Source organism: Populus nigra, chromosome 9 (genome assembly GCF_951802175.1).
Source record: "Populus nigra chromosome 9, ddPopNigr1.1, whole genome shotgun sequence".
Classification (NCBI taxonomy): domain Eukaryota; kingdom Viridiplantae; phylum Streptophyta; class Magnoliopsida; order Malpighiales; family Salicaceae; genus Populus; species Populus nigra.
Genome location: NC_084860.1, coordinates 5,812,113 through 5,839,741, shown reverse-complemented (window position 1 = coordinate 5,839,741; position 27,629 = coordinate 5,812,113). Strand labels below are relative to the sequence as shown.

The 27,629-nt window shown below is 33.1% G+C and overlaps 3 protein-coding genes across 11 annotated transcripts; all 3 read right to left on the bottom strand.

Moving 5' to 3' along the window:
* On the bottom strand, positions 1 to 2,756 carry LOC133702831 (uncharacterized). Of its 3 annotated transcripts, none has more exons than XM_062127145.1 (3): positions 2,621 to 2,755; positions 1,262 to 2,485; positions 1 to 351 (listed from the first exon to the last, which is right to left on the bottom strand). In XM_062127145.1, exons 2-3 carry the CDS (start codon positions 2,188 to 2,190, stop codon positions 144 to 146), a joined length of 1,137 nt encoding a protein of 378 aa, XP_061983129.1. In that variant the 5' UTR covers positions 2,191 to 2,485; positions 2,621 to 2,755; the 3' UTR covers positions 1 to 143. The 3 variants fall into 3 exon arrangements, with proteins under 3 accessions (XP_061983129.1, XP_061983128.1, XP_061983130.1); XM_062127146.1 differs by adding an exon at positions 805 to 886 and having other exon boundaries at positions 227 to 351; positions 1,262 to 2,756; XM_062127144.1 differs by having other exon boundaries at positions 1,262 to 2,752.
* A 5,209-nt stretch (positions 2,757 to 7,965) lies between these two features.
* Positions 7,966 to 14,398, bottom strand: LOC133703976 (probable LRR receptor-like serine/threonine-protein kinase At5g45780). Of its 5 annotated transcripts, none has more exons than XM_062128730.1 (12): positions 13,909 to 14,398; positions 13,650 to 13,782; positions 13,492 to 13,563; positions 12,960 to 13,103; positions 12,774 to 12,845; positions 12,636 to 12,695; positions 12,149 to 12,222; positions 11,915 to 12,061; positions 11,484 to 11,822; positions 10,547 to 10,938; positions 9,616 to 9,937; positions 7,966 to 9,455 (listed from the first exon to the last, which is right to left on the bottom strand). In XM_062128730.1, the coding sequence occupies exons 1-11, from the start codon at positions 14,006 to 14,008 to the stop codon at positions 9,620 to 9,622; spliced, it is 1,851 nt and encodes a 616-aa protein (XP_061984714.1). In that variant the 5' UTR covers positions 14,009 to 14,398; the 3' UTR covers positions 7,966 to 9,455; positions 9,616 to 9,619. The 5 variants fall into 5 exon arrangements, with proteins under 5 accessions (XP_061984714.1, XP_061984715.1, XP_061984712.1 ...); XM_062128731.1 differs by having other exon boundaries at positions 7,966 to 9,265; XM_062128728.1 differs by having other exon boundaries at positions 7,966 to 9,937.
* Positions 14,399 to 20,877: 6,479 nt separating this feature from the next.
* LOC133703978 (shaggy-related protein kinase eta-like) lies at positions 20,878 to 25,570 on the bottom strand. 3 transcript variants are annotated; one of them, XM_062128737.1, is made up of 13 exons: positions 25,229 to 25,570; positions 24,616 to 24,708; positions 24,435 to 24,494; positions 24,085 to 24,357; positions 23,940 to 24,014; positions 23,809 to 23,865; positions 23,153 to 23,293; positions 23,002 to 23,052; positions 22,829 to 22,924; positions 22,554 to 22,637; positions 22,200 to 22,301; positions 21,875 to 21,981; positions 20,878 to 21,275 (listed from the first exon to the last, which is right to left on the bottom strand). In XM_062128737.1, exons 1-12 carry the CDS (start codon positions 25,241 to 25,243, stop codon positions 21,886 to 21,888), a joined length of 1,143 nt encoding a protein of 380 aa, XP_061984721.1. In that variant the 5' UTR covers positions 25,244 to 25,570; the 3' UTR covers positions 20,878 to 21,275; positions 21,875 to 21,885. The 3 variants fall into 3 exon arrangements, with proteins under 3 accessions (XP_061984721.1, XP_061984720.1, XP_061984719.1); XM_062128736.1 differs by lacking the exon at positions 20,878 to 21,275 and adding an exon at positions 21,357 to 21,768; XM_062128735.1 differs by lacking the exon at positions 20,878 to 21,275 and having other exon boundaries at positions 21,357 to 21,981; positions 25,229 to 25,568.
* Positions 25,571 to 27,629: the final 2,059 nt, after the last annotated feature.

The following is a 27,629-nucleotide window of genomic DNA, read 5'->3' as shown; positions in this document are numbered from 1 at the left end:
CAAGCAGGGAAATCCGAAGCCTGGAATGTTCAGACCAAACTTGAAGATCTATGAAGTCTCCACAAGAATGGTTAAGGAATCGCACTATCATCCACAAGGTGCAACTTCTATGAGTGGGCCTAAGAATGACCATGGAAGAAATTCTATAGCATATCCACCCTAAGAAACCATGGGAGCACAAAAGCTATTACCAGGCATGCCATTAGGAAGTTACAGAAGGTTTGACCCCGCAAACATCCTCCATTTCTCTCAGATGAATGACCACCGCTACTAATAAACCTCCTCTCCAGAAACCGGTCATCCCCAATACCTGTAATATTCACTGCTGTCACTCCACATATTTCACAGATTCTGCATAAAGAAAATAGAAAGACATCTGTGAGTGATGAATTCCCGGCAAGTTGATTCAAGGCAATTCCCAAATTGGCACCTTTAAATTCTAAGATTAGTTCATAAACCAAGATCTGCTACAAATGATCCCAGAAATTTCAAATGAGATACTCTGAGAGAGAAGTATAGGGAAATAATGGAAAAGGAAACAGCAAGCGTGATTTAGCAGAAACAGAAATTGAGGAAAATAGAAGGATGGTGGTCTAGGATAGAGAAATGTTTTGATACAGTTAGAAAATCAAGATGTTCTCATTAGTATGCCAAAGAAAACTAATAATGCTACACCAACATGAGACTAATTCAAAGAAGACAAGGATTCCCCCTCCAGGACGCATGACACTGACACCAAGCGTCCATGAGATGGATATCTTTTTTTTTTGGATTCGAGGAAACCCCATTCCCCGGAAAACGTACTTTGTGGGCTCAGGTGAATGAGTAAAACACCGGTTGTCCCAGGCTCTTACAAGAGGTGCACGCCCTGACTCGAACTCGAGACCTGCTGACTCAATAATAACACACCAACATTAGACTGACTCGAATACGATTAAATTTGGTCCTACCCAATTCATGATACTTGAATATTACTAATATGTTCTACACGACTTTCTTGCAGCTAATCTTGAAAAAAGAATTTGTTTGTTGAAACAACCAGGGTGCAAAAAAATAAATAAATAATAGAAGAATGAGAAAAGATCGAGGATCTACAATGAACAAAGTTTGATTATTTGCCAGTTGCACACAATCTCAGGAAAAAAAAAAATTGATTGCAATAAACAATGACAGTGTTGGAGCATGCTGAGCTCGATGTACATGTATGCATGTAAGCAGAAAAGTCGTAGAAAAACTGACTTCCAAGCAAAATAACATATACCTATTTCCTTTAAGTTTAAACCAAGCTTCGGCACAATTCACATGTGCAAAGCCAAGATCATCTTTACATCCACAGCCAAGCTGAATTAGATCCATGGAGGTGGCTGTGGCAGTAATAGTTGTGTCAGTAGCTTCCAGTAACCCCTCAGAAGTCAAGTGACAAATCCTACAAACTTTTTCTCCATCACAGTTATCCTTAAAGCCTCCTCCTCCAGTTCCATCACCATCACCACACTTCATATCAATCACGCGTGACGACTTCCCTCCTAGGTGCACCTCTGCCTCGGACTCATCCACTGTTTCCTTAGTGGACCTCAGCTCATTTTCCTTGGCTTCCAATCTTTGGTTTCCTCCATTAATACCCACATTCTCTTCAGAATCTATCACAATAACAGTCTCTAGCACAACCTCGCTAACTGAGTTACTCGAATGCCGACTGCTTCCTTGCCCAACTCGATTCAATACCTCACCATCTGGTAGCACATCACGTATTTCCTGATTTATTACCCCACCTCTGAGCCCCAACTCCTCATTTTGTGATCCCGAATCCTTATTTTCTCCATTGACACTTGAAGTCAACCCTGAATTCATCACATTCACAGTCTCAAGTACAGTTTCATTAACCCTATCACTTGAATTTGACGAGGTTCCTTCATCCAATGACTCCCCAATTCTTTTCCCATCACTAGCTCCCTGATTGGCCACTCTCTCAATTAATCCTAACCCCTCGATATTCGAATTCAAAACCTCAGTTTCCACCACAGCAGATACTTTCTCTCCTAAATTTATAACAGTTATAGCCTCTGACCCAACCCCATTATCCGAATTGCTCATATTTCCACTCAAATCACCGACATTATCTATCCTTCCCTGATAAACTTGGCCCAAATTCCTAATAAATCCTTTGTTTCCATGTGTTTCTTGATCCATTACTCATAACAAAACAATCTCCACCTCTCCAAGAGATTTCCAACGAAAAAAACCAGCAATTATAAATAGACAAACTCAGGTATCAACACAAATTCAACATCATCTCTATTGGTAGCAGACGATGAACAAAAGAAACCCAAAACCTCCAAAGAAACCAACAGATCTTCAGGAAAAAAATAAAAACAACCAAAGAACTGAACAAGCTAAATATAACTGAAAGATGATAACTTTGTAAAGAAAACTGAAGCCCCGGATAGTTACCTACTCCATTCAACAACTTCAACCCTAACAAAACCTGCCGTCATGTGTCAACCAAAAAAAAAAAAACGTTTACTTTCCAAGTTCAACTATAATTAAACTACTACAAAGGAGAGATCTATCTATGTATCCATCTTTATAACAACAATGTTGTCTCACAAATTCAACTTACGTCTAATGCTGTCCGTATAGACAGCAGATTGTGTGTCTGGAGGAGTGGGAGTGTTTTTGTTGTGGGAGGTAAAAGAGTTTTGATGGGAAAGAAAAGTGCATGGAAGACGTCATGTAAGAGTATAATAATTTAGTGGTAATTACTTAACGAGGAATGAGCTCTTCTATTATATACGTTAAAAAGCTTTTATTCATCCCTTGTATGTTAGCTGTTTTTAATTTTATTAAAGTAATTAAATGAGTATTTTCTAGAGTATTTTATTGTTTTTAATTTATATTTTTATTTATATAAAAGTAAATAATTATATACTTTTTAATAAAGTTTTAGCGATTTTGAGACTTGTTTTTGGATTTAAATTGTATAAAAAAGAAATTCTATGATTGGACCATGAGCCCTTTTGTTTTTACATTTTAAAAATGTTTTTTTTAAATTAATTTTTATTTTTATTTTTTTCTTTACTTTAAATTATTTTTTTGTGTTTTCATATTATTTTAATGTACTAATATCAAAAATAATTTTTTTAAAAAAATATTATTTTGATATATTTTCAAATAAAAAATAATCATACCCCATTATTAGACAGTCTCCCCGTTACTAGACACGCAAATTAGTTTTTTTAACACTTTAAAAAAATATTATAGATTAACTTAAGGAAAAAAGCATTTATTATTTTATCTTAATTGCAAAACTATTATCTGCTTTTCAATGGAGATTAATAAATCTTTGTTCAATCTACTTTTAATTAAATTTTTATTTGAGTTTGTTTTCTTTTTTTATATATATATTTCTGAGTTGGACTCTATTACAATGCTTAAATAGTTTTATATTAGACCATTGACATGTGTTATATCATGGATCAAGAAGTTTCTAATTTTTTTTTCTAGTAGAAAAAAATTTAAATCGTGTAAAAATTGACTTAATATAACCCGATTGACTTTGCGTGTGCAAAAATAACTCAAACAACTCGTAAAAATATAGTTTGATTAAAAAAATATTCAAAATAACATCTTTTTTTAATATTAAGATGATAATATATTGGATTGATTTAAGTCAACCTGAGTTAATATGTCATATATACGACTCGGATTATGAGATCATGATAACCTAATAAAAAGTAAATAAAAATAAATTATAAAGCATAATTCTCAATCAATAAAATATTGAAGAATAAAATTGAAAAATAAATCAATTAAGAAATGACCTAAAAAGACAACCCGAGTTAACATGTCAAACATGCAACCCGAGTTATAAGACCTAGATAACATTATGAAAATCAAAACAAAACAAATTAGGAATTTCAACCCTCAGTCAACCTAATATTGAAGGATGTAATTTAAAGAAATCAATTAAAAAAAGAATATAAAAAATAACCTGAGTCAATTTTCTAAACCTAAGACTCGGATCATCAGACCGAGATAACCTCATATAAAAAAAAACAAATGACCCGATTTAATCTGGGTTAACTTATCAAATTCATGACTTTGGTCATGAGACTAAGATAACCCCATATAGAGCAAATCAAAATAAATTATGAAGCTTATTTTTCAGTCGTCCATGTTGTACCCAATGTTGAATGATAAAATTTATAACAATTTTAATTAAAAAAATGACAAAAAAATGAGTCAAGTCAACCTATGTTAACTCGTTAAGCATTGTTTCTAGGTCATGAGGCCGAGATAACCTAATAAAAAACAAACCAAAACAAATCATGAAGTTTAATTCTCAATCAAACATAATAATAAATGATGAAATTGGTAAAAAAAAAAAAGAGTCAATGAAAAAAAAACTGAGTCAATTGAGTTAACCATCCAAACCTACAATCTGAATCATGAGACAGGGATAACCCAATAAAAAAAATTCAATGTTGAAGGACTCGTGACCTGAGTCATGAGACAGGGATAACCCAATAAAAAAAAATCCAATGTTGAAGGACTCGTGACCTGAGTCATGAGACAGGGATAACCCAATAAAAAAAAATCCAATGTTGAAGGACTCGTGACCTGAGTCATGAGACCAAGATAATCTCTTAAAAAGAAAATAAAAAAATAACATGATTTAATTAGGGTTAAGTATACCAAAACTCGTGACCTTGTTCATGATACTAAGCTATCCTCATAAAAAGTAAATCAAAATAGATTATGAAACTCAATTTTCAACCGACCTAGTGTTGATTGATGAAATTTTTTAAAAAAATCAATTCAAAAAAGGACACAAAAAACAATCTAAGTCAACTCCGGTTAACCTATTAAGTGTTATTCCAATGTCATGAGGTCAAACTAACATAATACAAAGTATACAAAACTAATCATAAAGTCTAATTTTTAATCAACCCAATACTAAAAGATGAAATTGAAAAGAAAATAATTAAAAAAAAAGCTTTGAGTCAACCGGGTTAACCCGTAAAAGCTATTATTCGTGTCATGAAAGTGTGATAACTCAATAAAAAAATAAATATATTAAAAGATGAAATTAAAAGAAAAAAACATTGATTGAAAAAAAAACCAAATAAGCAAAGGAAAAAAAGAAGAAGCAAAGCATTGTTCTAATAAATAGTGCTTTGTGAGGAGGGATACAGTAAAACCTCTCATCTTTAAGTTTATAGTTAACTAAATAGGTGACTTGCGCTGCATTACGGGTTTAACCAAACTTTTTCCAATGCTAAAAAGGATATTCAATGGACAATAATCCAAGACAATCCAGATTAAATTAACTAAAATGTGGCTTGAGAAATGAGACCGAAAGAACTCGCAAAAGAAAAATGAAAGGAAATTGTAACGCTCAAGGTCTAATAGCCTAATATCAAAGATGAAAACAAAAAAAAACTTCAAAAAATATAATATCGAGGAAGAAAACTCAAGTCAGCTTGAGGTCACTTGAAGAACCAAAAACCCATGATATGAGATCGGGATAAAAAAAAATTTCAAAAGGATGACTTAGTAAAAAAACCAAAGTTTAATAAAAAAAAACATAAAAAAACCCTAAGCCAATCCGGGATAACTTTACCAACCCGTTCTCGGAATAACCAAACAGTAAGAAAAGTGAAAAAATAACAAAGTTCAAGGGAAAATAATTTAATGCAAAATGATGAAATTGAAAAAAAATCATAAAAAAATCAAGGGAAAAAAATATGAGTCAACCCAGGTTAACTCAACTAACCCGCCACACGTGACATGAGATCAGGATAAAAAGAAAATTAGACCTCCAAAAGAAGGGCCTAACAAAAAAGGTCTAAGTTAAATAAAAAAAAACATTTTGAATGAAAATGCAAGCTAACCCAAGTTAACTTGACCAACTCGCTTTCCATATAATGAAACAGAAAGAGAAGCGAAAAAATGACAAAACCCAATGGAAATTGATTTAATACAAAATAATGAAATTAAAAAAAAATAAAGTCATAAACAAATTGAGGAAAACCACCTGAATTAACCTAGGTTAACTTGACAGACTCGCGACATGAGATCAGAATAAAAAAAATTAGACTTCCAAAAAAAAAGACATAAGCAAAAAGAATCGAAGTTAAATAAAAAAACATTGAGTAAGAAAATGCAAGCTAACTCGGATTAACTTGATTAACCCGCACTCAGGATAACTTAACAAAAAAAAGATGAAAAAATCACATAGCTCTAGGGCCAATAATTTAACGTCAAAGTATGAGATTGTTAAAATATATCAATTTTATAAGAAAAAAACCAAGCGAGAAAAACCTGAGGCAACCATAGTTAACTTGACTAACCTATTACCCGAGATATAAAATCATGATAACTCAACAAAAAAAAATGCAAAAAACAATAAAGTTAAGAGTTTAATAACCAAATGTCAAATGACAAATTTGAAAAAACAAATCAATTTTCAATAAAAGACTTCCCTGTTGAAAGATAACCATGAAAAAATAACAAAGTAAAATATTCAATAGTAAAACAATTTAAAACCCAAACAATGCAGACCAAACACGGTGTAAAAAATAAAAGAAAATAATTAGGGGATAAATTGGAAAACAAAATGAAACTAAGAAAAAGATAAAAATAAAAGTTATTGAAAGAAGAAAGAACAAGACTAAATAAAAAACCAAATAAAATTAAATGTTAAGGGACAAAATTAATAAAAAGATAAATCAAGAAAAGAATAAGAATATAGCAATTAAAAGAATGAAAACAAAAAATGAGTTAAAAAAAACAAAAGCAATAAAATCAAAAGGGAAGAAATTGCAAAAAAAAAAACATAATCAAGAAAAGTATAAAGCACAAAAATCGAGTAATTAAAAGTAGAGGAACCAAATCAGATAAAAAATCAAATTGAATAAAATGTCCAAGGATAAAATTGAAAAAAATCCAAACTTCAAAAATCATTAAAAGCCAAGTAAATAGTAATTAAAAGAAGAGGGACCAAAATCGATAAAACTACAAATCAGATGATACAATTGTTTTTTTTTTTAAGTTCAGGTGTGTTTTTTTAGGAAATGAGAGAGAAAAGATAGAAAAACAAAAAAAAACCTCAACTACAGCCCAACCAAACCTTCTCTTTTAGCACATGTAACACAACTAGAAAAAGAATGACGCGCCGCTCCTAAAGCTGTGGTGAAAACAGGACTTTGGCCACCTCATGGTACCTCATGCACTATTTGAATGGCACAGAGGGCATGACGTGCTGATGCGTGGAATGTACTCTTTAACAGCTTTTTTTAAATAATATTTAAACTTAAAATTACCAAGCCGCCCCTGACAAAACCTAAAAATAATAACAAAACCAGTTGAAAAGGACCAAAAGACCCTCACAAATAGCCTTTGTTTTTTTTGAATTGCAAGGTTAATTCCGTCATTTTACTCCTTTTTTTTAAGATAGAGAAGCCCCTCTATGCATGTATTTTTTTTTTCAATGGCATGATCGTAACTCTATTGTTCATTTTTTTTAAAAAAAAGACAAGAACTACTCACTTAGATTATTTATTTTTGCTTTTTAGGGCAAAAAAATCATTATACTGTAACAAAAAATATGTCCGGCCCATTTTATCCTCAATCAATTTTGCAATGATAAATGTCTCCCATGAAAAAGATATTTCTACCCTTAATAGGAGGCTTAATCATTTTTTTGGCAAGGACAAAAATATATTTACATTGTTCTAATTCATGGTTTTTTTGTGTCTAGACCCACAGTAAACAACTGAGCTCATTTAATTTTTTATAATTTTCTACCGTACATGAATTAGTAGGATTTTCATTATATATATCCACAATTTTTTATTTATATCAATAGTTACTCACATAAAAATAGTAAAAACTATCTACGACGTACAAAATTACGTAAAATAAAATGCCTCAAATTGTTGAAGGTGTGAAAAAGGAGGACACTAACAGAAACGTAAATGATATAATCTTTCATGTAATTTGAATTTAGCAAAAATAAATGACAGATTGGAAAAAACAGAAGACACGCAAAGAATTAATATCATGTTCTGAGCGTATGAATCCAAATGTAACGTTTTGAAGTGGCAAAGCGAGGAAGCTGCTGTCTTGAGAAATCGAAGAACCAAAAACTGAGGCGGCCAGGGATGCTCAGGTGATGAAAAGCTTGCCATCGTTTTCCATAGATGCTGTCCTGCTTACAGGAGTTGGTATCAGCATCACACTCACTCCCAGGTTTCTTCCACGGAGAGCATCGAAATATTCTTTACGTGCATGCCATTTGCCACCCTCTCCTTTGTTCTTTACTTTTATTTTAATAAAGAACTGGATGCTGGAAACGAATCAAGAACAAAAGTCCTCTCTCATTTGCTACTGCTGTTTACATAACTAAATAAATGAGTTCATGTTCACCTAGGGTAGGTATACTCGAGTTCTGGAAGTTACCACCAAATTAGCTTCCAACCTTTAAGGTTCTGGACCCTCTGTTGTCAAGGATCTGCGCGATTGAAGGACCAACCATTGCTTGAAAGTCCAAAGGTGAAACCATGGGTGCTAACCATCAACATGATTAAAGTAGAGGGCAGAACCAGGAAAAAACTTGAGTGATACTTGGGGCGTTCGAGGTCATAATCTAAATAATTACCATGTCTATTCCCTTTCAATGCTACGACTGAGTGATACTCATTTCAGCATGTGAAATCTTAACTGACCCCCTCCCTACCTGTGCACGAAGATGATCAGATTCCCTTCACCATAAGCAAATGACAGTAGGGCCTACTGATAAGTGCCAGCCAGGTTGTACACGTAGCAGCCTTCAATTATGAGGACAAGCCATTGGTCTAACAGCAAATTGTAGAGATGGCATGTGCATTGACAGCTAGTCATTAATCAAGTCGTCTGGTGGGATTTAAAACGAGGTCGTGAGTCCTTGGTAAGGATCATCAGCAGAGTGGATGCCACTTGATTTTGTCATTTCTAGCAGAGTGGAAGCTGTATTTGCATGCCATGTGTGTGGATGTTAGCTGGAGGCGTGCGCTTCATGAAAATTAATGGCTCTGAAGACAATTAGGAGTGTATTGTTTGAAGTTTCTGTCTATGATAATCACGAGGTGCAGTATTTCCATGATAGGATAAACATTAGACTTCTGGAACCATTAGTGGATCACCTTTCACATCTTTTGTAGAGAATCAAGTACGAGGATGAACCCACCTATGTTTAAACTTTCGAATTGGACATGAGCATATCCTGCCATGCAAAATGAAACATTTCAGTAGAAGGAAGTGCGTATATCTCAGTTACAAGGAAGTGCTCAGTTTGTGACAGGTTCTGCTAATTGTTTTCAACTGAGGGACCTATCACCGACCCAGGTTTATCTCAACATCCTCAAACCAAATTTAAGAACATTTTGGCTCCCTTCCGACCAACCCAGTCCCCACTGCAAAATGCAGAGAATAAAAGAATATATTTTTATATGTAAAATAGTGTCCTACTAAATGCATAACTCATTTACAGTTGAATTCAGAAAGGAAAAAGTATACTAATTCATACTAAATGAAAAAATAATTTGCATTGATGTCAGTAAAGGAAAACTATACTTGGTCACCGAGGTCCTGAAAGCTCCATTGCTTCAATGATGAAAGAAGACTCCTCATGAACATCTCTATCATGCCTCGAGAAACTGCATGCCCTTACCTCACCAATATTAGGTGCTCCTTGTGATTCTTCCATAGCTGACTGCCCAACAAGACCTTCCAGGACTTTCAAGACTTCTGACATCTTTGGCCGAAGGTTAGGATGTGACTGAGTACACTTCAGAGCCAGCTCCACAGCTTTTTCCAGCTCCAACGCATCAAAACACCCCTTCAGATCCCTATCCACTAGCACTTCCAACCTCTTCTCCTCATTCAAAGTTCTAACCTGTATAATTCAACCACCATTTACAAATTTATATTTAATGCAGTACATTACGAGAACATATGGTGGATTATTCAGTATAGTGGTTATCTTGAAATAGCAGTTAAGATGAAAACAATTTATAGTTTCCAGTCACCAGAAAGCAATCATATAGCTAGACGATGCATGTTACAGGTAATTTACAAGTGACCTAAATCAGTTGATAGCCAAGGTAGTCCTCCATCCTTGAGAATTTATTAAGCGGGTACAGAAGACACATTCCTCAACTTGACACAATTACCCAAAATGAGCGAGTAGTATAATTTCCAGTAAATGCCTAGAGAATGAGGCATGACTAGATATCTCTACACAATTTGCACATTTGATTTTAGAATATTCAGGTTTTTGGCAATCATTCTTTGATTTCAATTTCAGACACCTTCTACAGTTTGATGCTACCTATCACAGCAATCAAACATTTGAGTTATGGATATTATGATTAAGGACAATTACAACCACAATCATAGATTAACTGGAATACAGGCTCCCAATACCTCAATACACAAATGGAAGAGCGAGATGCTTGTAAATTGTAAATTCAGTGATAGAGTACAATGTAGAGAAATAACTTACCCAGTCAAGAATCATTCTCTTCGGAACTTGACCATTTCCAGCATCTAATGCCTTTTGCCCTGTTATGAGTTCCAAAAGTAGTATGCCAAATCCAAAAACATCAGTTTTCTCAGATGATTGCCCAGTTGAAAGATACTCAGGTGCAATGTGTCCTACAGTCCCCCGCACTGCAGTAGTGACATGTGAATCTCTAAGATCCAACAACTTAGCAAGACCGAAATCCCCAACTACAGCTTCAAAACCTTCATCAAGCAAAATGTTTGCAGCTTTAACATCCCTGTGAATTATCTTTGGATTGCATTGTTCATGCAAGTATAGAAGTCCACGAGCAGCCCCAAGGGCAATGTGTATCCGTCTGTTCCAATCCAAAGATGGTTTTTCTCGACAAGTCTCTGCAAAGGAAAATTGTACAAATAATAAAGTAACAGAACCAAATTCTCCACCTCTAATTGGTTTCGTTTTGGTTGAAGTAACAAAGAGAAATATAAAAACAGTTTGAACAACAACAATGAATAAGAGCTTGTTTATTGACCAATCACCAACACTATTCAACATTCAATATAAAGATGCAGCCACAAAATTTACTAAAATCTTGTAGAAATGGCATTAAAAAAAAGCTTAGTATAACTAGAGAAAGACTTGGCATGATTTTCTAGTTGAAGAACCAAAACATGAGCATTTGAGGTCATGATCGCAATCTGAGATACATCGTACGAGGGATAAGAAGATCATTTTGAGCTGCAAAAAAGAAAGAAAACAGTTTCTTCATAGAACTATTTTGGAGCATGGACTAAAATGCTAAATTTTCTCCAACTGTTTATTGCTGTAAATTTTAATGAGAAACTACCTTCATTTCCATTAGAACCGGAGGATAATATAAATCTTACTTGCCCAAATGAATTAATAGTAGAGTTTGAACAAGCAAAATGAGACAAACCTCTCAGGCGGTCAGCAACACTGCCATTTGGCATGTAAGGATAAACAAGCAACCTCTCATCAGGTGTCATACAGAATCCATGTAGACTTAAGAGGTTTCGATGTAGAGCCAAGCCAATCATTTCCACTTCAGTTTGAAACTGCACTTCTCCAGCAAAACTTGGATCCTTCAGCCTTTTAACTGCAATGAAGGTTTTATTTGGGAGACATCCTTTGTAAACCACTCCATATCCACCTTGCCCTAAGATATTTTTCGGACTAAAGTTGCTTGTAGCAATTTGTAGTTCACGGAACGAAAACCTCTTCAAATGACCAATATCAAATTCATAATCTTGCTGCACTGCAAAATGCAATGATCACAGTTAATCACATTGCTTTTCATGATCTATTTTCATTTAGGAAATTTACAAAAGCATCTCAGTTTGGAAGTACCATATGATGTGAAGAGTAGACGAGATCTATAACAATGCACCCAACAGACAAGCAGCATTACAGAAATCACAAAGGTGGAGCTGATACCTATGGCAACAGAGAGCACCCACCGATGATGACTGCTGGCTTGCTCAGATGAAACTGTCTCTGCAAGCAGGACATCAAGAATTTGTAGTCACATTTTTAAAGTCCCATCTCTTTAACATAACTATTTAACTGGTTAGAGTGCGTTACCGTTCACTGGCTTCGAGATACCCATGCAATTTTGTGCATGTGAGGAAGTGCAAAGATAGCTATTCCCTGTAATACTGCAATAAACATGCACACTATCAAATGGCTGCAAACAGAAGGTAAACATTATTGAGACTCAAAGTTATCAACTCCCATCCAACCATTGCAAGCACATATTGAATTGTCTTTCCTTCCACAAGAAGTTTCTAACACTATGATGAAAAGGAAACAGCAGTAGAAAATGAAACCAGCATTTCAAACAATTTACTTGCCAATTGCAAGCATTTAGCAAGCTCAACTATATCAGATAATAAATCTTAGTCTCTGCAAAGATCCATTATACTGGATGAATGCTAGCCCAGAACCACCTAAGGTTCCTACGATTTTCAGTCAAAACTTCTAAAAAAAAAATCACAGGCAAAAAAATGAGGCATTTAAGAATCAACAAAATAACATTTTTCCATAATTACAGTCCTAAGCAAGATCTCACCTGTAACCCTTAGCTAATATTTTTGGAGTTGGACCACTAAGATTGTTAAATGATAAATCCCTGCCAAGAATTTGGAAGAAAAGTTAGATTTACAAAAACTATATGAAGAAATATAGTTGACAAGTGCGGACCACATACAAGAATGAAAGTCCAGTAAGACTGGCCACCAGTCTTGGAATCTGTCCAGATAAATTGTTTTTGCTGAGTCGCCTGGAAAAGTTTGCATGTTAAACTTTTACATAACACACACGAACTATCAGAAGAAACATGACAGGAAACCAACAGGAATATAAATGCCATTTGTTGAGGTCAAGCAAAACTCACAAGTAACTTAGATGGGTCAGAAAGCCCAAAGAGCTCGGAATACCACCACCGAACTGGTTACCTGAGAGGTCAAGCGTTTGAAGCTCTGAAAGCTTTCCTATCTCTTCTGGAATGGGACCAGATAAATGATTGTTCTGCAATAGCCTGCAAGTACAGATCATGAACATTAGATAGCTAATGCAAAATACAATATCAAGACTTCAATCGCTTGCATTTATGTCAAGTAACCGGAACAAAAAAGAACATCATTCTGGATAAACTATCAACGAACTCAAACGAATAGCATGGTTTTACAAAACCAAGGCTCATAAATTATTACAAGCAGAAAAGATTTTCAAATTTCCTATTTGGATTTCCTACCTGGCAAATTGAGTCAAAAACCAGTTAATAATAATCGTCATAACAGCAATTTTTTAATAGCCATAAGACTATCCAATTATTAGCTTATACCCAGAAACAAACAATTAATAGCAGAAAAATCCATGAATCAATCGAGTGAAGAACTCTGAGAAAGAAAGAAGTAGCAGCTCACATTGTCCTTAGGTGAATCAAATTCCCAATGCTAGGCGAAAGAGTTCCTGATAATCCCACACTTGCCATTTCACTAGCAACAACAATATCCAGAATAAAAAAATTAAAAATATGAAAATTTTATTACTGAACCAAAAAAAAAAAAAGGTTCCCGCTTACAGGGAGATGACGAAGCCTTCAGTAGAGCAACTAATCATATTCCAAGTGCAAGGATCAACAGAGTTCAAATCCCAACCATTCATTGCACCTATCTCATCTCTCATTTCTCTCTTCACAGCCATCAATGCTGCCACTGAATTCAGAAACCCAGAGAGTAAAAAAAAAAGATAGAAATGAAACACAAACTAATAGTAACAAACTTACATGGAAGTGCAATGCTGGATTATTTTGAATTGAAAATGGAGTTCGAAGGTCATACCTTCATAGTTAACACCTTTTGGAGAAAGAAGAGTATCAGTAGCTTGAGTTAAACGCATCCAAAATATTACTAAAAAGGTACGGAACAAAATGGCCGCCATGTTACTTTCTGTCCCGATGAGGAAGCCAACCCAACACTGCCCTACGTTTTCTGACAGGAGTAAAGGAAAGGGGGCCGATAAAAGGACTGATTGGATTCGGGTGTGGTCTTCTTCTCCTGGAGTCAAACGCCTACCTGCTAGCTGCTTACTACCCCTCTATATTTTATTTAACCTCTCTATACGCAAGAAGGGAAATAATAAAAATAAATATATACTGCAATAAAAAAAGAAACGTGATTTCTTTTTATTGGCGTGATGGAAGATCGTGAAAGACGAGAAGAATGGCTCCGATATGGTTTGGACAACCTCGAGATTCGCTCCCCTTGTCTCCCTCCTTTCCCTCGTATATCAGAGCTAATCATTAAATTGATTAATCTACATGAACTGCCCTTCGATATTTTTCTTTATTAATAATAATAAATATATAATACAATAAGTCATGGCCGTTGAAACCTTCACTTTCACCCATTAAATTGTTTCAACGACTCAGGTTCATCTACACCAACTGTCCTTTATATATATATATATATATATATATATATATATATATATATATATATATATATATATATATATGTTTTTGAGTTTGTGACCTAGGAGCCCTCGCTCTGGCGCGAAAATACATGTACTTGGAATAATGTCGGGGGCAAATCTGAAACGCCATCGTTTCGTAACAAAGGATGATCAATAACGGCAAATGTATATATTACTCGCTATCTAACTCATGTTCTGTTGCAACTTGCATGTTGGAAGTTTTTTTAAAAAAAAATACAAGTATACATTATGTTTCAATGTATTTTCTTACATAAAAAATTAAAATATAAATTAAAAGGTCTATGAAAATATCTAATTAAATAAATTAATAATCATTTATGTAAATAAACAAAAAAAATAATGAAGAATAACCAAAAAATAATTGAAAAAAATGATAAATTAATGTAAATCAAGATATTCAATAAAACAAAATGAAACATTTATCCGATTGAATGTAAATTAATATGTATATATAATTTCAGGAATGAATCTTGAAAACATCCTTATAATAACTTGGATGAGCAAAGAAAAAGATTTCAGACAATGCTTTATGGTAAAGATAAGTATGTGTCAGGACATCAATATAGTAATAAAAAACTACAAATGATAGAAGGAATGAAGAATGGAAAACATGAATCTAAGGAAGTTGAAGAAAAATGGGGAATGACGATAAGGAATACAACAAGATTGAATTGAAGGATAGGAAACATTTTATCAATTTTTGTTATATCTATCATAGCTATTGAAACAGATATCAAACTGGCTATAATTTTGTCAATTTATCGTAACAGAAAATCAATATATATCAATCAACTAAATTTGTTGAATAAGTAATATTAATCATATAAAATATCTAGATTCATTAATTTAATGAGTTTGGGTTATCATTAAATACCCTAATTGAGAGTTATGCTTATGATACAATTAGTATTAGCGGTAGTTGTAGAGAAAAAGATTTTATAATCGTAATTAATGTTAGAAGTACTCATAGTTTCATCGGTGAATTTGTAATTAAAGGATAGGAAGTTGTTATTAGTAAGACCACTTTATTAGCAATCACAGTGACAAATGGAAATGTCATGTTATGTGATGCATAAAATCATGGATTCACTTGGTTTATACATGGTTATGAATTCAATGTAAACTTAAGGATACTCAAACTAGGCAAATGTGATGTAGTACTGTGAGTACAATGATTAAAAGCATATTTTCCAATTCTTTTTTATTTTATTAAGATGAAGTTGTCTTTCAGAAAAGAAGGCAAAATAATAAAATTGAAGGGCATTACTAAAGAAACAAGATTACAAATGAAAAACAATAGGAGAGGTATAAAACATTGCAAGGATATCTTGTTTCGATTTGTTAGACAATTCTTTTTCCTTAGAAGTAACTGAATAATCAAGGAAATCAATAGAAACTGTAGATATTAAGACATTGTAAGAGGAGCTTAAAGTAGTATTTAAAAATCAAAGGACTTTGCCCTGTCTTACGAATTTTGATTATAAGATTCCTTTAAAGCCAAGATCACAACTTATGGACATCAAACTTTACAAAATTTTCTTTATACACAAAAAAAAGAAATTGGTGAAAATGATGCTTACAAATTTAATAATTCAACACAATGTCAATCTATTTGCTTCACTGGTGTTGCTTGTGAAGAAGAAAGACAGTATATGGAGATCCTCCATAAACTATAGGTAACTCAATGACTTAACTATCAAGAACAAGTTTTTAATCCCTCTTATTAATGATCTTTTGGATGAATTGCATGGTTTCAGATTCTTCTTTAAGCTACACTTAAGATATAGATATCATCAAATAAGAATAAATAAAGAAGATATTGAGAAGACTGCATTCAAAACTCTTCAAGGGCATTACAAGTTCAAAGTAATGCCATTTAGGATGATAAATGCTTCTGCTACCTTTCAAGCACTGATGAATAACATATTAAAATCATTTTTTAGGAAGTTTATCTTGATATTTTTTGATAACATATTAATTTATAGATCTACTTATGAATTACTTGTTAATCATTTGAGACATGTATTAGAAACTTTAAGTGCTAACAAATTATATGAAAAGAAGTCCAAATGTGTAAGTGAACATTAGACGGAGTACTTGAGGCATGTGATTTTAGTAGGAGTTGTTGTAACTGATAATAAAAAGATAGAATTAGTAAAGGATTGGATTATACCACATTCCTTAAAAGAGCTTAGAGGATTCATAGGTCTTGTTGGCTACTTAGGAAGTTTATCAAGCAATTTGGGATTATTAAAAGGCCATTAACAAATCTACTAACGAAAAATCATTTTGGATAGAGTGAAAAGGCTCAAGAAGCTTTTGAGCAACTTAAAAAAGCACTTTATGAAGCTCTGATGTTTTGACTCACTTCAATAAGACTTTTATCTTAAAAATTTATGCTTGTGATTTTAGACTAAGAGTAGTGTTGAGTTAGAAGAGTATGCCTTTTAGCCTTTTTTTAATAAGGCATTGAGTCCTAAACATGTAGAGATATCTATATATGAAAAAAGAATACTTGGGAATCTTAATGGTAATGGAGAAATGAAGAAATTATCTAGAGTAAGAGAAATTCATAAAAACTTAAAGTATCTTTTGGATTAAAAATTTCATACTTCATAACAAAAAAAAGGTATAGATTGTTGGTATTGAGATATTAGATCTTATACATGAAGGGCAAGGAAAATATTGCTATGGATGCTCTTCCTAGGAGAAGCTGTAATGAAATTCATATTAAAAAAAGTTAGCAATTTTGGAGCAATAATCGAAGTTTTGCCAGTTTGGTACAAGAAGGTCTATAAGATATATGAAGATGTTCCATTGTTGTATGAGATTATTGTTAGTAAAATCGCTAATAAATGGCATAAGTACATTTATAAAAATGGAGTTCTAAGGTATAAAGGCATAATAGTTATGGGACAAAAGGGAGAATTAAAGGAAAAACTAGTTAGAGTCATATATGATTGGGTAGACATGTTAGAATTCATAATTCATATAAGAGATTCGAGACTAATTTTTACTAGCCTATTATGAAAAAAATGGTGAAATAGTTTGTAGAGGAATATAATGTGTGGAAACAAGCTAAGGTTAAAAAGGTAGCTTATCCAAGGTTATTTAAACCATTGTTAATTTCCAATGGTATATGGAAAACTATAAACATAGGCTTTGTGGAAGGATTGCCCAAGTCTGAAGGAAAGGATACTATTATGGTAAAAGTTAAAGGTTTACTAAGTATGGGCATTTTATAGCTTTAACTTATCCTTTTAGATTATAGGATGTGGCTCAATTATTCCTAGACCACATATATAAGTTTCATGGATTATTTGCAACAATTGTTATTGATATAGACAAAGTTCTCACCAGTATATTCTAGAAAGAACAGTTTAAAAAGTTAAGGTTTCAATTATTAATGAGCACATCGTATCACCCTTAAACATATGAGCAATTTAAGATGGTGTATCAATTCTTAGAGACCTATCTTAGGTGCATGACTATGCATAATCTTAAGAAGTGGTATTTTAAGGCATTAATGGTACAATAGTAGTTGGCATTTAGCCATAGGAATGAGTCCTTTCCAAACTCTATATATTTACTCTATTCTAAACAGAGAAATGGTCAATCAAGAATCTACCTCAGTAGCTATTATGGAAGAGTTAATGAAAAGACAAGTTAACATGGATAAAGTGCTAAAAGTGCAGTTAGAAATAACTAATCACATGATAAAATAGAAGATTGATAAAGATAAGATTGAAAGAAAATTCATATAAGGTGATTAGGTGTTTTTTAAGTTACAACCATACAAGTAAGGTAATATGGCTCTAAGGAAGAACTTCAAACTCAATCCACAATACTACATACCTTATCAAATCATTAAGAAGGTAAGAGCACTAGCCTACAAACTGAAATTACTTGAGGAAAGCTTAATACATCATGTATTTCATATCTCTATACTTAAGAAAAAAATGAGAGAGAAAGGTAATGTCTACTATATTACTAGTAATTGATGAAGGTGGAAGAATGAAGATTTTTCCTTTTGTAGTATTGGATAGAAAGATAATGAAAAAAGAAAGCAAAGCATTAATAGTTGATTTGATTTAATGGTCAAATCTATTTCCAAAAGATGCAACGTGAAAACATTTGAAAGAAATTAATGTCCAAATCCCTAAGTTCAATACAGATTCTCGAGGACAAGAATCAATTCAAAGGGATAGTATTGTTACAATTTTGTCATGAAGCATAAAGAAAACATATAAAAAAGGCAATAGGTTGTTGTTCCAGAAAGAGAAAGAAGCATAACTAGAATTCTAATTGCCACGTGGATAATATGTTAGTAGGCAATTAGAAATAGTTAGGAGGAGTTAGTTACAATGAATAAATGACAAGAAGGTTAGTTAGCTAATCAATTACAATGTATATAAATCATTGTAATCTCATGATTTTCAAGCAATAACATAAAAGCTCATTTCCAGTTTCTCTTCTCTTATTCTTCTAATACTTCTTTTTTCTTCGGTCTTCTTTACTCACTTGTTAAGTCAAGCCTTAACATTAACTATAAATTAAAAGGCATGAGGCTTTTCCTATAACTAATCATTGTTCACACACACAACATTGTGGACTTACTATTCATTTTCTGATAATTTATTTTGGTCCTCAAAGTTTTATTTTATACAATTTAATCTTAATTAAATGTCAGTTGCTTTTGAATTCTTAGTCAATAATGAAATTGAAAGAAGAGGGATCAAAATGAAAAAAGTTTAAAGCATGAGTGGCGTGCTAAAGATTAAATGAAAAATACATTTAGGTCCTCGATCTTTAAAAATAATGCAATTTATACAATTTAGATCCTTTTAATTTTAAAAAATCAATTTTGGTACACAAGTTTATTTGTATTATATTTAAGTCCCTGGTTGGAGAGATGAGAGTGAGAGAGAAAGGTTGCCAAATTCCAACGATGAGAAAGAAAGTCATTGTTTACTCCATTTTTAGACACCAAAATAGGTTTTCTTAGTGTCCAGGAGTTTCATGATATGAGAGAGGCTTCATGGTGGTTGTTTAAAACCTTGATGTTGCATGAAAAACTAGATTTGAGCTGAGAAAGTCAAAACTAAATCGATTTGATTTTGGGTTTTTTAACCATTTTTTGAGTATTTGGAGTTGATGGAATGGTTTATGAATATTATAAAAGTGTTTGTAAGGTGTTTTTGGGTTGCAATAGCTTGAAAACTGGGTTTTTTAACCAAAAAACTAGCTGCTTTGATTTTTCAACCACTGCAGTAGTAGCTGGAATCTAGGATTATAAACGACAAGTCATCTACCTTAGCAGGCGACATGTCACTATCTTATTTTTTTTTCAAAAAACTTGTTGTCCGTCCCTTTAAAAAAAATAAAAATAAGCCTAGGCTCGCCAATGCACCCGGGCTTAAAGGCTCGCCAATGCACCCGGGCTTAAAGGCCCGCCAGTGATCCTAGGCTCTTCATTGCAGTGCCCCAGGCGTGTTGGGCCATAGGCCCGCCAATCTGTGCTCTTTTTTGCCCTTTTCTCTTTTCTTTAAAGCCCGCGCGTGTGTGTAATGATCCTAGGCTCTTTATTGCAGTGTCCCGGGCATGTTGGGCTATAGGCCCGCCAATATGTACTCTTTTTAGCCCTTTTCTTTTTTTATGTTGAATATAAATTTAAGGGGAAAAAATGTCGAATCTGGTTAAGTTCATGGTCTAGATCACGGGTTTGACGAGTTAAGCCGCAACAACTGGGCTATTATTTTTTTTCTAATATTGCTTTTTCTACTAATATCTTTTGTTGATATATCTTTTTTAAAAATAACTTTTAAATGTATGTTTTAATTAATATCATTTATCTGTGATTTTTTTACCTTATTTAACTTTTTTTAGATTGAGATTGTTTTCTGACGATGCTGTGCATGTTTAAATTTTAAAAAATTATTATAATTCATTTATAATATTTTTTTTAATATTTTGTATGCAAGAACTTTATTTTTTACAATAAAAATTTTTAGATAATATTTTGATATGTTCAATCTATCTTAATATTTTTACTTATTTTATTTAATCAATTTAATATGTGTATTTTTAATATCGTTTAATTGAATAAAAAAATTAATAAATAAATTTAGTAAACACAATCAAGTAAATATTCTGATTTTAAAAATTAAATATCTTAGTATATTCCTGTTTTTTATCTTTTTAATGATTTTTTTAATTTTATTTTTAATTATCATTAATATTTTATTTATTTATTGACACATTTTTTTGATTTATTTCATCAATCCATGAATTTTTCAATTCACACTAAAAAAATCTACACATAAAAAAATCTCCATATAGATATATATATACAGACGACTCCGTTGGTGAAAGAATCCAAAGTTCGGCTCTCCCACGCCTTGTCGCTTTGTGCGGATATTTTTATCACAAACACAGTTTCGAGCCGTCAGAAAGGGTGGTTAACATACGTGCATAGCACCCAGGCTTCAGTAATGCTTTCGTAAAAATTATAGGCTACAGAAATGATTTGTTCGTTGATAATCAGGAACCCACCTCTCCAAACATCACCAGCGATCAACCCTACGCTCAACTTACACCTTCCTGAAGCAATCTTCTTCACAAATCATCAAACCCAGATGATTTTCTGCATCAACTCAGATAAATTCTTGCAGCTGGAACATCATAAAGCTAGAGAACATGTGATGACAATTGTCTGCGATTAAAACATGTTGACGTTCAGAATTGCAAAAATAATGAACTGAACTTTGGTTCAAGCAAACAGAAACATGTGATGTACACAAACATGCCAATATTAAAACTGAAGTCGGAAGTACAAGGTTGGAACAAGTACAGTTGCTACAAGCGAACGCAATAGCATTACTTTTGCACAAACGGGGAGCGATGACAATTGTCTGAGATTAATTTATGTCAGCCACCACAAATCACCAAAAGCTAATTGGAAACAACACAGGCAAGTAAAAAACAATCCCCCGCATCCAACACCCACCACCCCTTTTCTGCCTTCTTCCTATTCGGGGCCTTCTTCCTAGCTATCTGGTAAGTGCACCTCAGGCTATCTTTACTATCAAACATGTACATTAACAAAAAGGAATTTGACAAAAGGGAATGGGATATGGGAGAAACAATGTGGGAGAAGAAAACATGAAGAAACTACAGCTATCCAGCCGCCTGATCCTTTATGTATCCTGGTAGAGAGAATTGTTGCTGGTCAGACCTCATGATGATCAAAACACAAATAGCATTCCCCCCTTTTGTATCACAGAAATAACTGCCAGATATCAAATCCCATACCACTTCACTGCTCATGTCCCAGCCAGTTGCATTAAATTTAAACCCATTTGTCGTTTCACATGATCCGGTATCAACTTGTTAACAAGCTCAGGAGAAGCCCCATTTAACTGTAACAGAAACAATAAAATTGAGTGAACAATAAGAATTACCACAGCTAGTTGCATACACAAGAGAATTAGACAACAAAATACAATAATTGCAAATAAAAAGAGAAACAACCAATCACACAACTACCAACATACTCCATCTTACATATGAAATCCTCGCATATTATTTTTCTAATTAGGCAAAGATGAGATAAAAAAAAATCCGAACATAGACATACCTCCTGTTTAAAGTTGAAGAGAGCTGGTAAAGGGCGGCCATTTGGTAGGCGAGCATTGGGTTCTCGGAGTTCATCAAAGAAGGGATGTGCACATGCTTCCAACTGTGATCCAAAAGTAAATTGTCAAATATCAGAGGACAAACTTACATCTCAAGCAGAACAAAGAAAGTGCCATCAAAATTTGTGATTCTTTAAAAGAAAAACTAATGGCTAAAAATTTACTGCAGTCAACTATTAACAAGATAAATTTGTCATGAAGTTGCATATTCAATATGAATCTTACACATCTATGCAAGGGAAGAAGAAAGGACGAGAGCAAAAAAATACAAGGAAAGGGCAAGAAATTTAACTCACTGCTGTACAACGGAGACTTGGTGAGTATTGCAGCAGCCGTGATGCAAGATCAATTGCTTCTGGAGGCATCCTCTTGTGGAAAACCTAAAACAACAAAAAATTGAATGAAAATCTGCTATAAATCAAATTATACAAGGAAAATTATGGTGCTTAAATGATCACCAACTTTTTCGTTGCAAGAGAATACCTAATATTTTAGCTGCATGAGAAAAGGAAATTAAAAAAAAAAAAAAAAACACCTCAAAGTTGTTCACAAAAAGTAACTGAAAGCATACCTTGTGCCATGGGTGTGCCTTTATCTGTGGAAACCGAAAATCAGTATAATTCGGGTTCATACAGCGAATTTCTTCTCTTGTTGGAGTGCCAAGAACCTGTAAAACAGCATGTAAGAAGTTGGCTCGCGATCATATGAATTGCATTAGTTAAAGCACCCATAAGCAAAACATACCTTGATAATTTCTACAAGTTGGTCCACAGCATTTTCTCCTGAAAACAGTGGCTGTAAAAGCATTCAGATGGCCAGCAGTCAAGTAAAAATTATCATTTGGAATATTGTCAAAAGGAGCAATTTTAAAATGCAATGAAAAGAAACTGCTTACTTGGCCAAGAAGAAGCTCAGCAAGGACACAACCAGCAGACCATATATCAATTGATGTCGTGTATTCCGTGGCACCAAATATAAGTTCTGGAGCCCGATAAAATCGGGAACATATGTATGATATATTAGCTTCACCTTTGACCTATTCACAGGAACCTTGATTGTCAATGTATTGAAAAAGAATAAGAAGCAAAATCATCAGATCTTATCACAATAGCACAGAAGCTTTTTAGTAAAAACAGAGCTTCAACTTTAGTAGTCACTCAATTATTATAAGCAGCTACAACCATGTACTTGCAGAACTAGATGGGCAGCTAAAATGGTATTTAGTCCACCAAAACAACTAAGTTCCTCATCGCAGCCGTTAAAGAAATGCAGATATCAAACCAAATTATGTTATACACTGTGATTACCAACAAACTAATTAAACAAGGATGCATCAAGCATTCCATCAATGTTGCAGGTAACTTTCATTTTCAGAATTTTATAATTTCATGGAGACAGAAGGAACATGAATTAGCAGTGACTGCATGTGTCTCTTTTGGTTAAGAACCAGGCTGACCAAAAAAAAAAACACTGCAGACTGCCTTGAGCTTAAGAGTTGTAGTCACACAATGCAAAGATGAAGAAATGCAAACTAGAAGAAAGTCAGCATACCAGCACTTTTGCACTTCCAAAATCACAAAGCTTAACCTGGTGAGTAAGAGGATCAACCTGTAGACAGCCAAGAATGACTTAACATAACAGCTAACATCTTTTAACATTCATTTAACAGTATAGAAGCATACCAAGAGATTTTGGGGCTTTAAATCCCGATGGCAAACTCTAGGAACAGTGTGGATATAAGCCAGCCCCCTAAAAATCTAGAAAAAAAAGGTCCAGTAATTAATATCATAAGGATTACAGGCAACAAATCAACTTCTGATGCAATACCTGGTACATGTAAAGTTTCACATAGATAAGTGGCATTGCTTGTTTTGCATTGCTGTAATGCTTCAAAACCCTATACATGCTCTCGGGAACATACTCCATAACCAAGTTAAGAAAAAGCTCATTGTTATCTGTTGTAGAAAAGAAACAGTGCTTCAACGAAATAACATTAGGATGATCCATCACTCGCATTAACTGCAATTCTCGGTTCTTATATCTTCTATCTTGCAAAACCTTCTTTATCGCCACCGTCTCCCCAGTTTCCAAACATTTTGCCTACAACAAGAGATAGATCAATTTGTGGAAGCGTACATAATCGCCAATACCTCCAACAGATAAACACATTTGGATACCTGGAAGACTATACCAAACGACCCTGTTCCCACAACCCGCTCCGCCATGTAACTGATGGTCTGCACAAACAAAAACATTCATCATATGTTGAGAGAACAACCATATCATAAACACGGTATATGAGAGAACAACCATAAAAAACAGAAACGTAAATAAAAAGGTATCACCAAGAATGATTACCTGCTTTGGCTCTCCGTTCTTACCGCCAATTGTGGTCGAAATTATATGACCGGTGACTGGCACGTTCCCATCAGCAACACGGGCATTCATTTCCTACAAAAAAAAATATGGACATCAGAGATCTTGGATCTATATGAAAACTATAGTTAAGCTTTATAAAAGGGGAAAAAAAAACAATTGCATAGCTAGAGAAAACAGTGATCCTGGAGCATGACGAAGGAGAAATGATAAGAAAAATACAAATTAGATGGTATGAGCTCACCATCTAGATCTATTATAACAGGACTATTTTCACTCATCAAAGAAGCTAACAGATATTTTTTTTGTTAAAAAAAAAGGATGATAGCTGAGAAAACGCAGGAAAATAAAGAAACCCAGATCTTAAAAAATCCATACAATAATGCAAGAGAAAACCTGCTTGGATGCTGAGAATTTTTTTAAAAAAAAAAAAAGCATCAGAGCTTCTTAGAACCACCTCGCACCTTCTAAAACCCAACATTAGAAAAACAAAAACATAAGACAAAGCCAACACTCAAATGTTTGATTTTTTTTCCTGGGATAATGTAATAATTTCCCAGAAAAAAAAAGTACAAAAAAAAGAGATAAAACATACCTTATCTTCAGCCATGGATGGAGAAAAGGAAAGAAAGATGAAGGTGATCAAGTGTGTTTCTTGTATCAGAAATTAGGCTGAGAGATCATTTTGATGCTGGGGCGATAATAGATAAGGCAAAAGGAAAGAAAGAAAGAAAGACTCAGCAAACCAGAGAGAGAGAGAGAGAGAGAGAGAGAGAGGAGAGTGACAAGTTAGAGAGAGAGAGAGAGAGACAACAACAACTACAACAAGCCCATGTGGTTCCAGCTTCTTCCTCCCTCTATCTCTCTCTCTCTCTCTTTTTGTCAATTCTTTCCTCTCTCCTTTTTCTTTCGTTCTGGTCTCTCTATCTACTTTCCGTAGCCCCCCTCCCTTTTTTTTTCCTGTTCTTATAAAATAACCTCTGGTTTTGAGAGAATTACGATGATGGGACTTGAATTTTGTTTTGCTGACAACGTCACAATTATTGGACTTCTGCCTGGACCTCATTTGTCCGCCTCCTGTTTCCTCTCCTTCCCGTTACCGTTACCGTTACCGTTAGATCCTAAAGGAAAAATAACAGAACCATCTGTTATGTTCTTTTATTTTGCCCGTTAAAAAGGAAAAATTCCCAACCTCTCCTGTTGTTCACCCATCAACCTTGCGGGAGGAAAAATAACAGAACCATGTGCGGTAGTATTTATTTTTCATCTGTTTTAAAAATATATTTTGTTTAAAAAAATATTAAATTATTTTTTAACATTTTTTTAATTAATGTGTTCATGTTGAAAAAAAAAAAGATAAAACAAATTATTTTTTATTTATTTTCAAAATAAAAAATATTTTTAAAAAATATCTTATACTATAATACCAAATGCACACTTTACTTGTACTTTTAACTCTGTTGTTCATTTGTTTATTAGTGTTTGATATTAGTATTTAGTATTGTGATAGTTTTTACAGTTTTGATTTAATTTTTTAAAAAAATTTTAGAAAAAACACTTTTAATTGTGTTTTATTTTTAAAAATAGGTTTTAAAAAATATGTGTTTTTTTTAAATTATTGTAAAATAAATTTTTGTATGCAAAATAAATAAAAAGCATGTCTCCATAAATGAAATGCAAAACATAAGCTATTTTGCTTCTTTTTTTTCTTTTGTGGATGGACACAAAGCAAAAACAACAATACAAACCTTGTTTGGTATTGCATTTCAAATGAGGGTTAGGCAAATTTTGAATTTTTTTTCTTAAAATTAATTTTTTATTTTATTTTTAGATTATTTTGATGTGCTGATATTAAAAATAATTTTTTAAAAAATAATAAAAATATTATTTGATGCATTTCCAAGCAAAAAGTACTTTAAAAAGCAACCGCTATCACTCTCTCAAACACCCCCTAGCCTCTAACGTCACAATACTAAAGCAAAGTAAGTTATCAATGATTATTTTCTTCTAGAAGTGGACTGGCGCTACACCATGGGGGCAGTTGTTTTTTCATAAAAAACAATATTTAGGTGCTATAAACATGTTTTAAAGAATAAAAAAAATATGGCTCAAGTCATAGACTTGAGTGGGTCAAATAAGTTGGTTTTATTTTAATTAGATGATAAAAAATAAGCAACAACAACAAATACACCAAATAAAAAAATGACCATGATAACTTAGAAAAAAAATTATAGCTCAATACTTAGCCAATTAAATATGAAAGGCCAAAATGAGGTGAGAAAATAACAACAAAAATCGAGCCAAAGTCAACTCGGATTAGGATGGCAAACTTGTAACCCGGATGATAAGGGTTGAGCTAACCCCAGTTAACTCGTCAAACCCGCGATTCAAGTCACGATCAGGATAGCCTGATAAAAAAAAAGAACAAAGAAAATCACAAAGTCTATTTAAAAAAAAATCATATGATGAAATCGAAAAAAAATAAGTCAAAAGAAAAAAGAAAACAATGTCAATCATGTTAACTTTTCAAACTCGTGACCTGAATCATTAGATTATAAGTATCCTATTTGGAAAAACAATAAAGCCTAATTTTTAACCAATCAAATATTGAATGATGAAAATGGAAAAAAATCAATTATACAAAAGGATTTTAAAAATAGCAATTAAAAGAATGAGGGTCAAAATTGAAATAAAAAACAAATTAGAGGACAACTAATTTTTTTAATCAAAAGGTGAAATTGAATATAATAATCAATTTAACAAAAGAAAAAAAACAATAATAAGAATGAGGACCAAATTAAAAATAACAACATATCACAAATTATGATTAAATGATTAAATTAAAAACAAATCAAAATTTTATAAAAAGATCAAGAACAAAAATTAAAAATCAAAAGAATAAGAATCGGCGTTGACATATTAAAAAATAAGAGACAACTCTAAAACTTTTAATGGCCAACATGAATTTCGAGAGGGAGAGGGGAAAAAAAGAAAGC

Coding starts and splice junctions, on each gene's coding strand:
- LOC133703978 (XM_062128737.1), bottom strand. Junction 24,358..24,434: donor CGTTTGGTATAGTCTTCCAG/GTATCCAAATGT, acceptor CTCTTGTTGTAG/GCAAAATGTTTGGAAACTGG. Junction 24,015..24,084: donor TGAAACTTTACATGTACCAG/GTATTGCATCAG, acceptor TTTTTTTTCTAG/ATTTTTAGGGGGCTGGCTTA.
- LOC133702831 (XM_062127145.1), bottom strand. CDS start 2,190: ATGGATCAAGAAACACATGGAAACAAAGGATTTATTAGGAATTTGGGC. Junction 352..1,261: donor TTTAAACTTAAAGGAAATAG/GTATATGTTATT, acceptor TTCTTTATGCAG/AATCTGTGAAATATGTGGAG.
- LOC133703976 (XM_062128728.1), bottom strand. CDS start 14,008: ATGGCGGCCATTTTGTTCCGTACCTTTTTAGTAATATTTTGGATGCGT. Junction 13,564..13,649: donor GAAGGCTTCGTCATCTCCCT/GTAAGCGGGAAC, acceptor TGTTGTTGCTAG/TGAAATGGCAAGTGTGGGAT. Junction 13,104..13,491: donor TTGATTCACCTAAGGACAAT/GTGAGCTGCTAC, acceptor CTGTACTTGCAG/GCTATTGCAGAACAATCATT.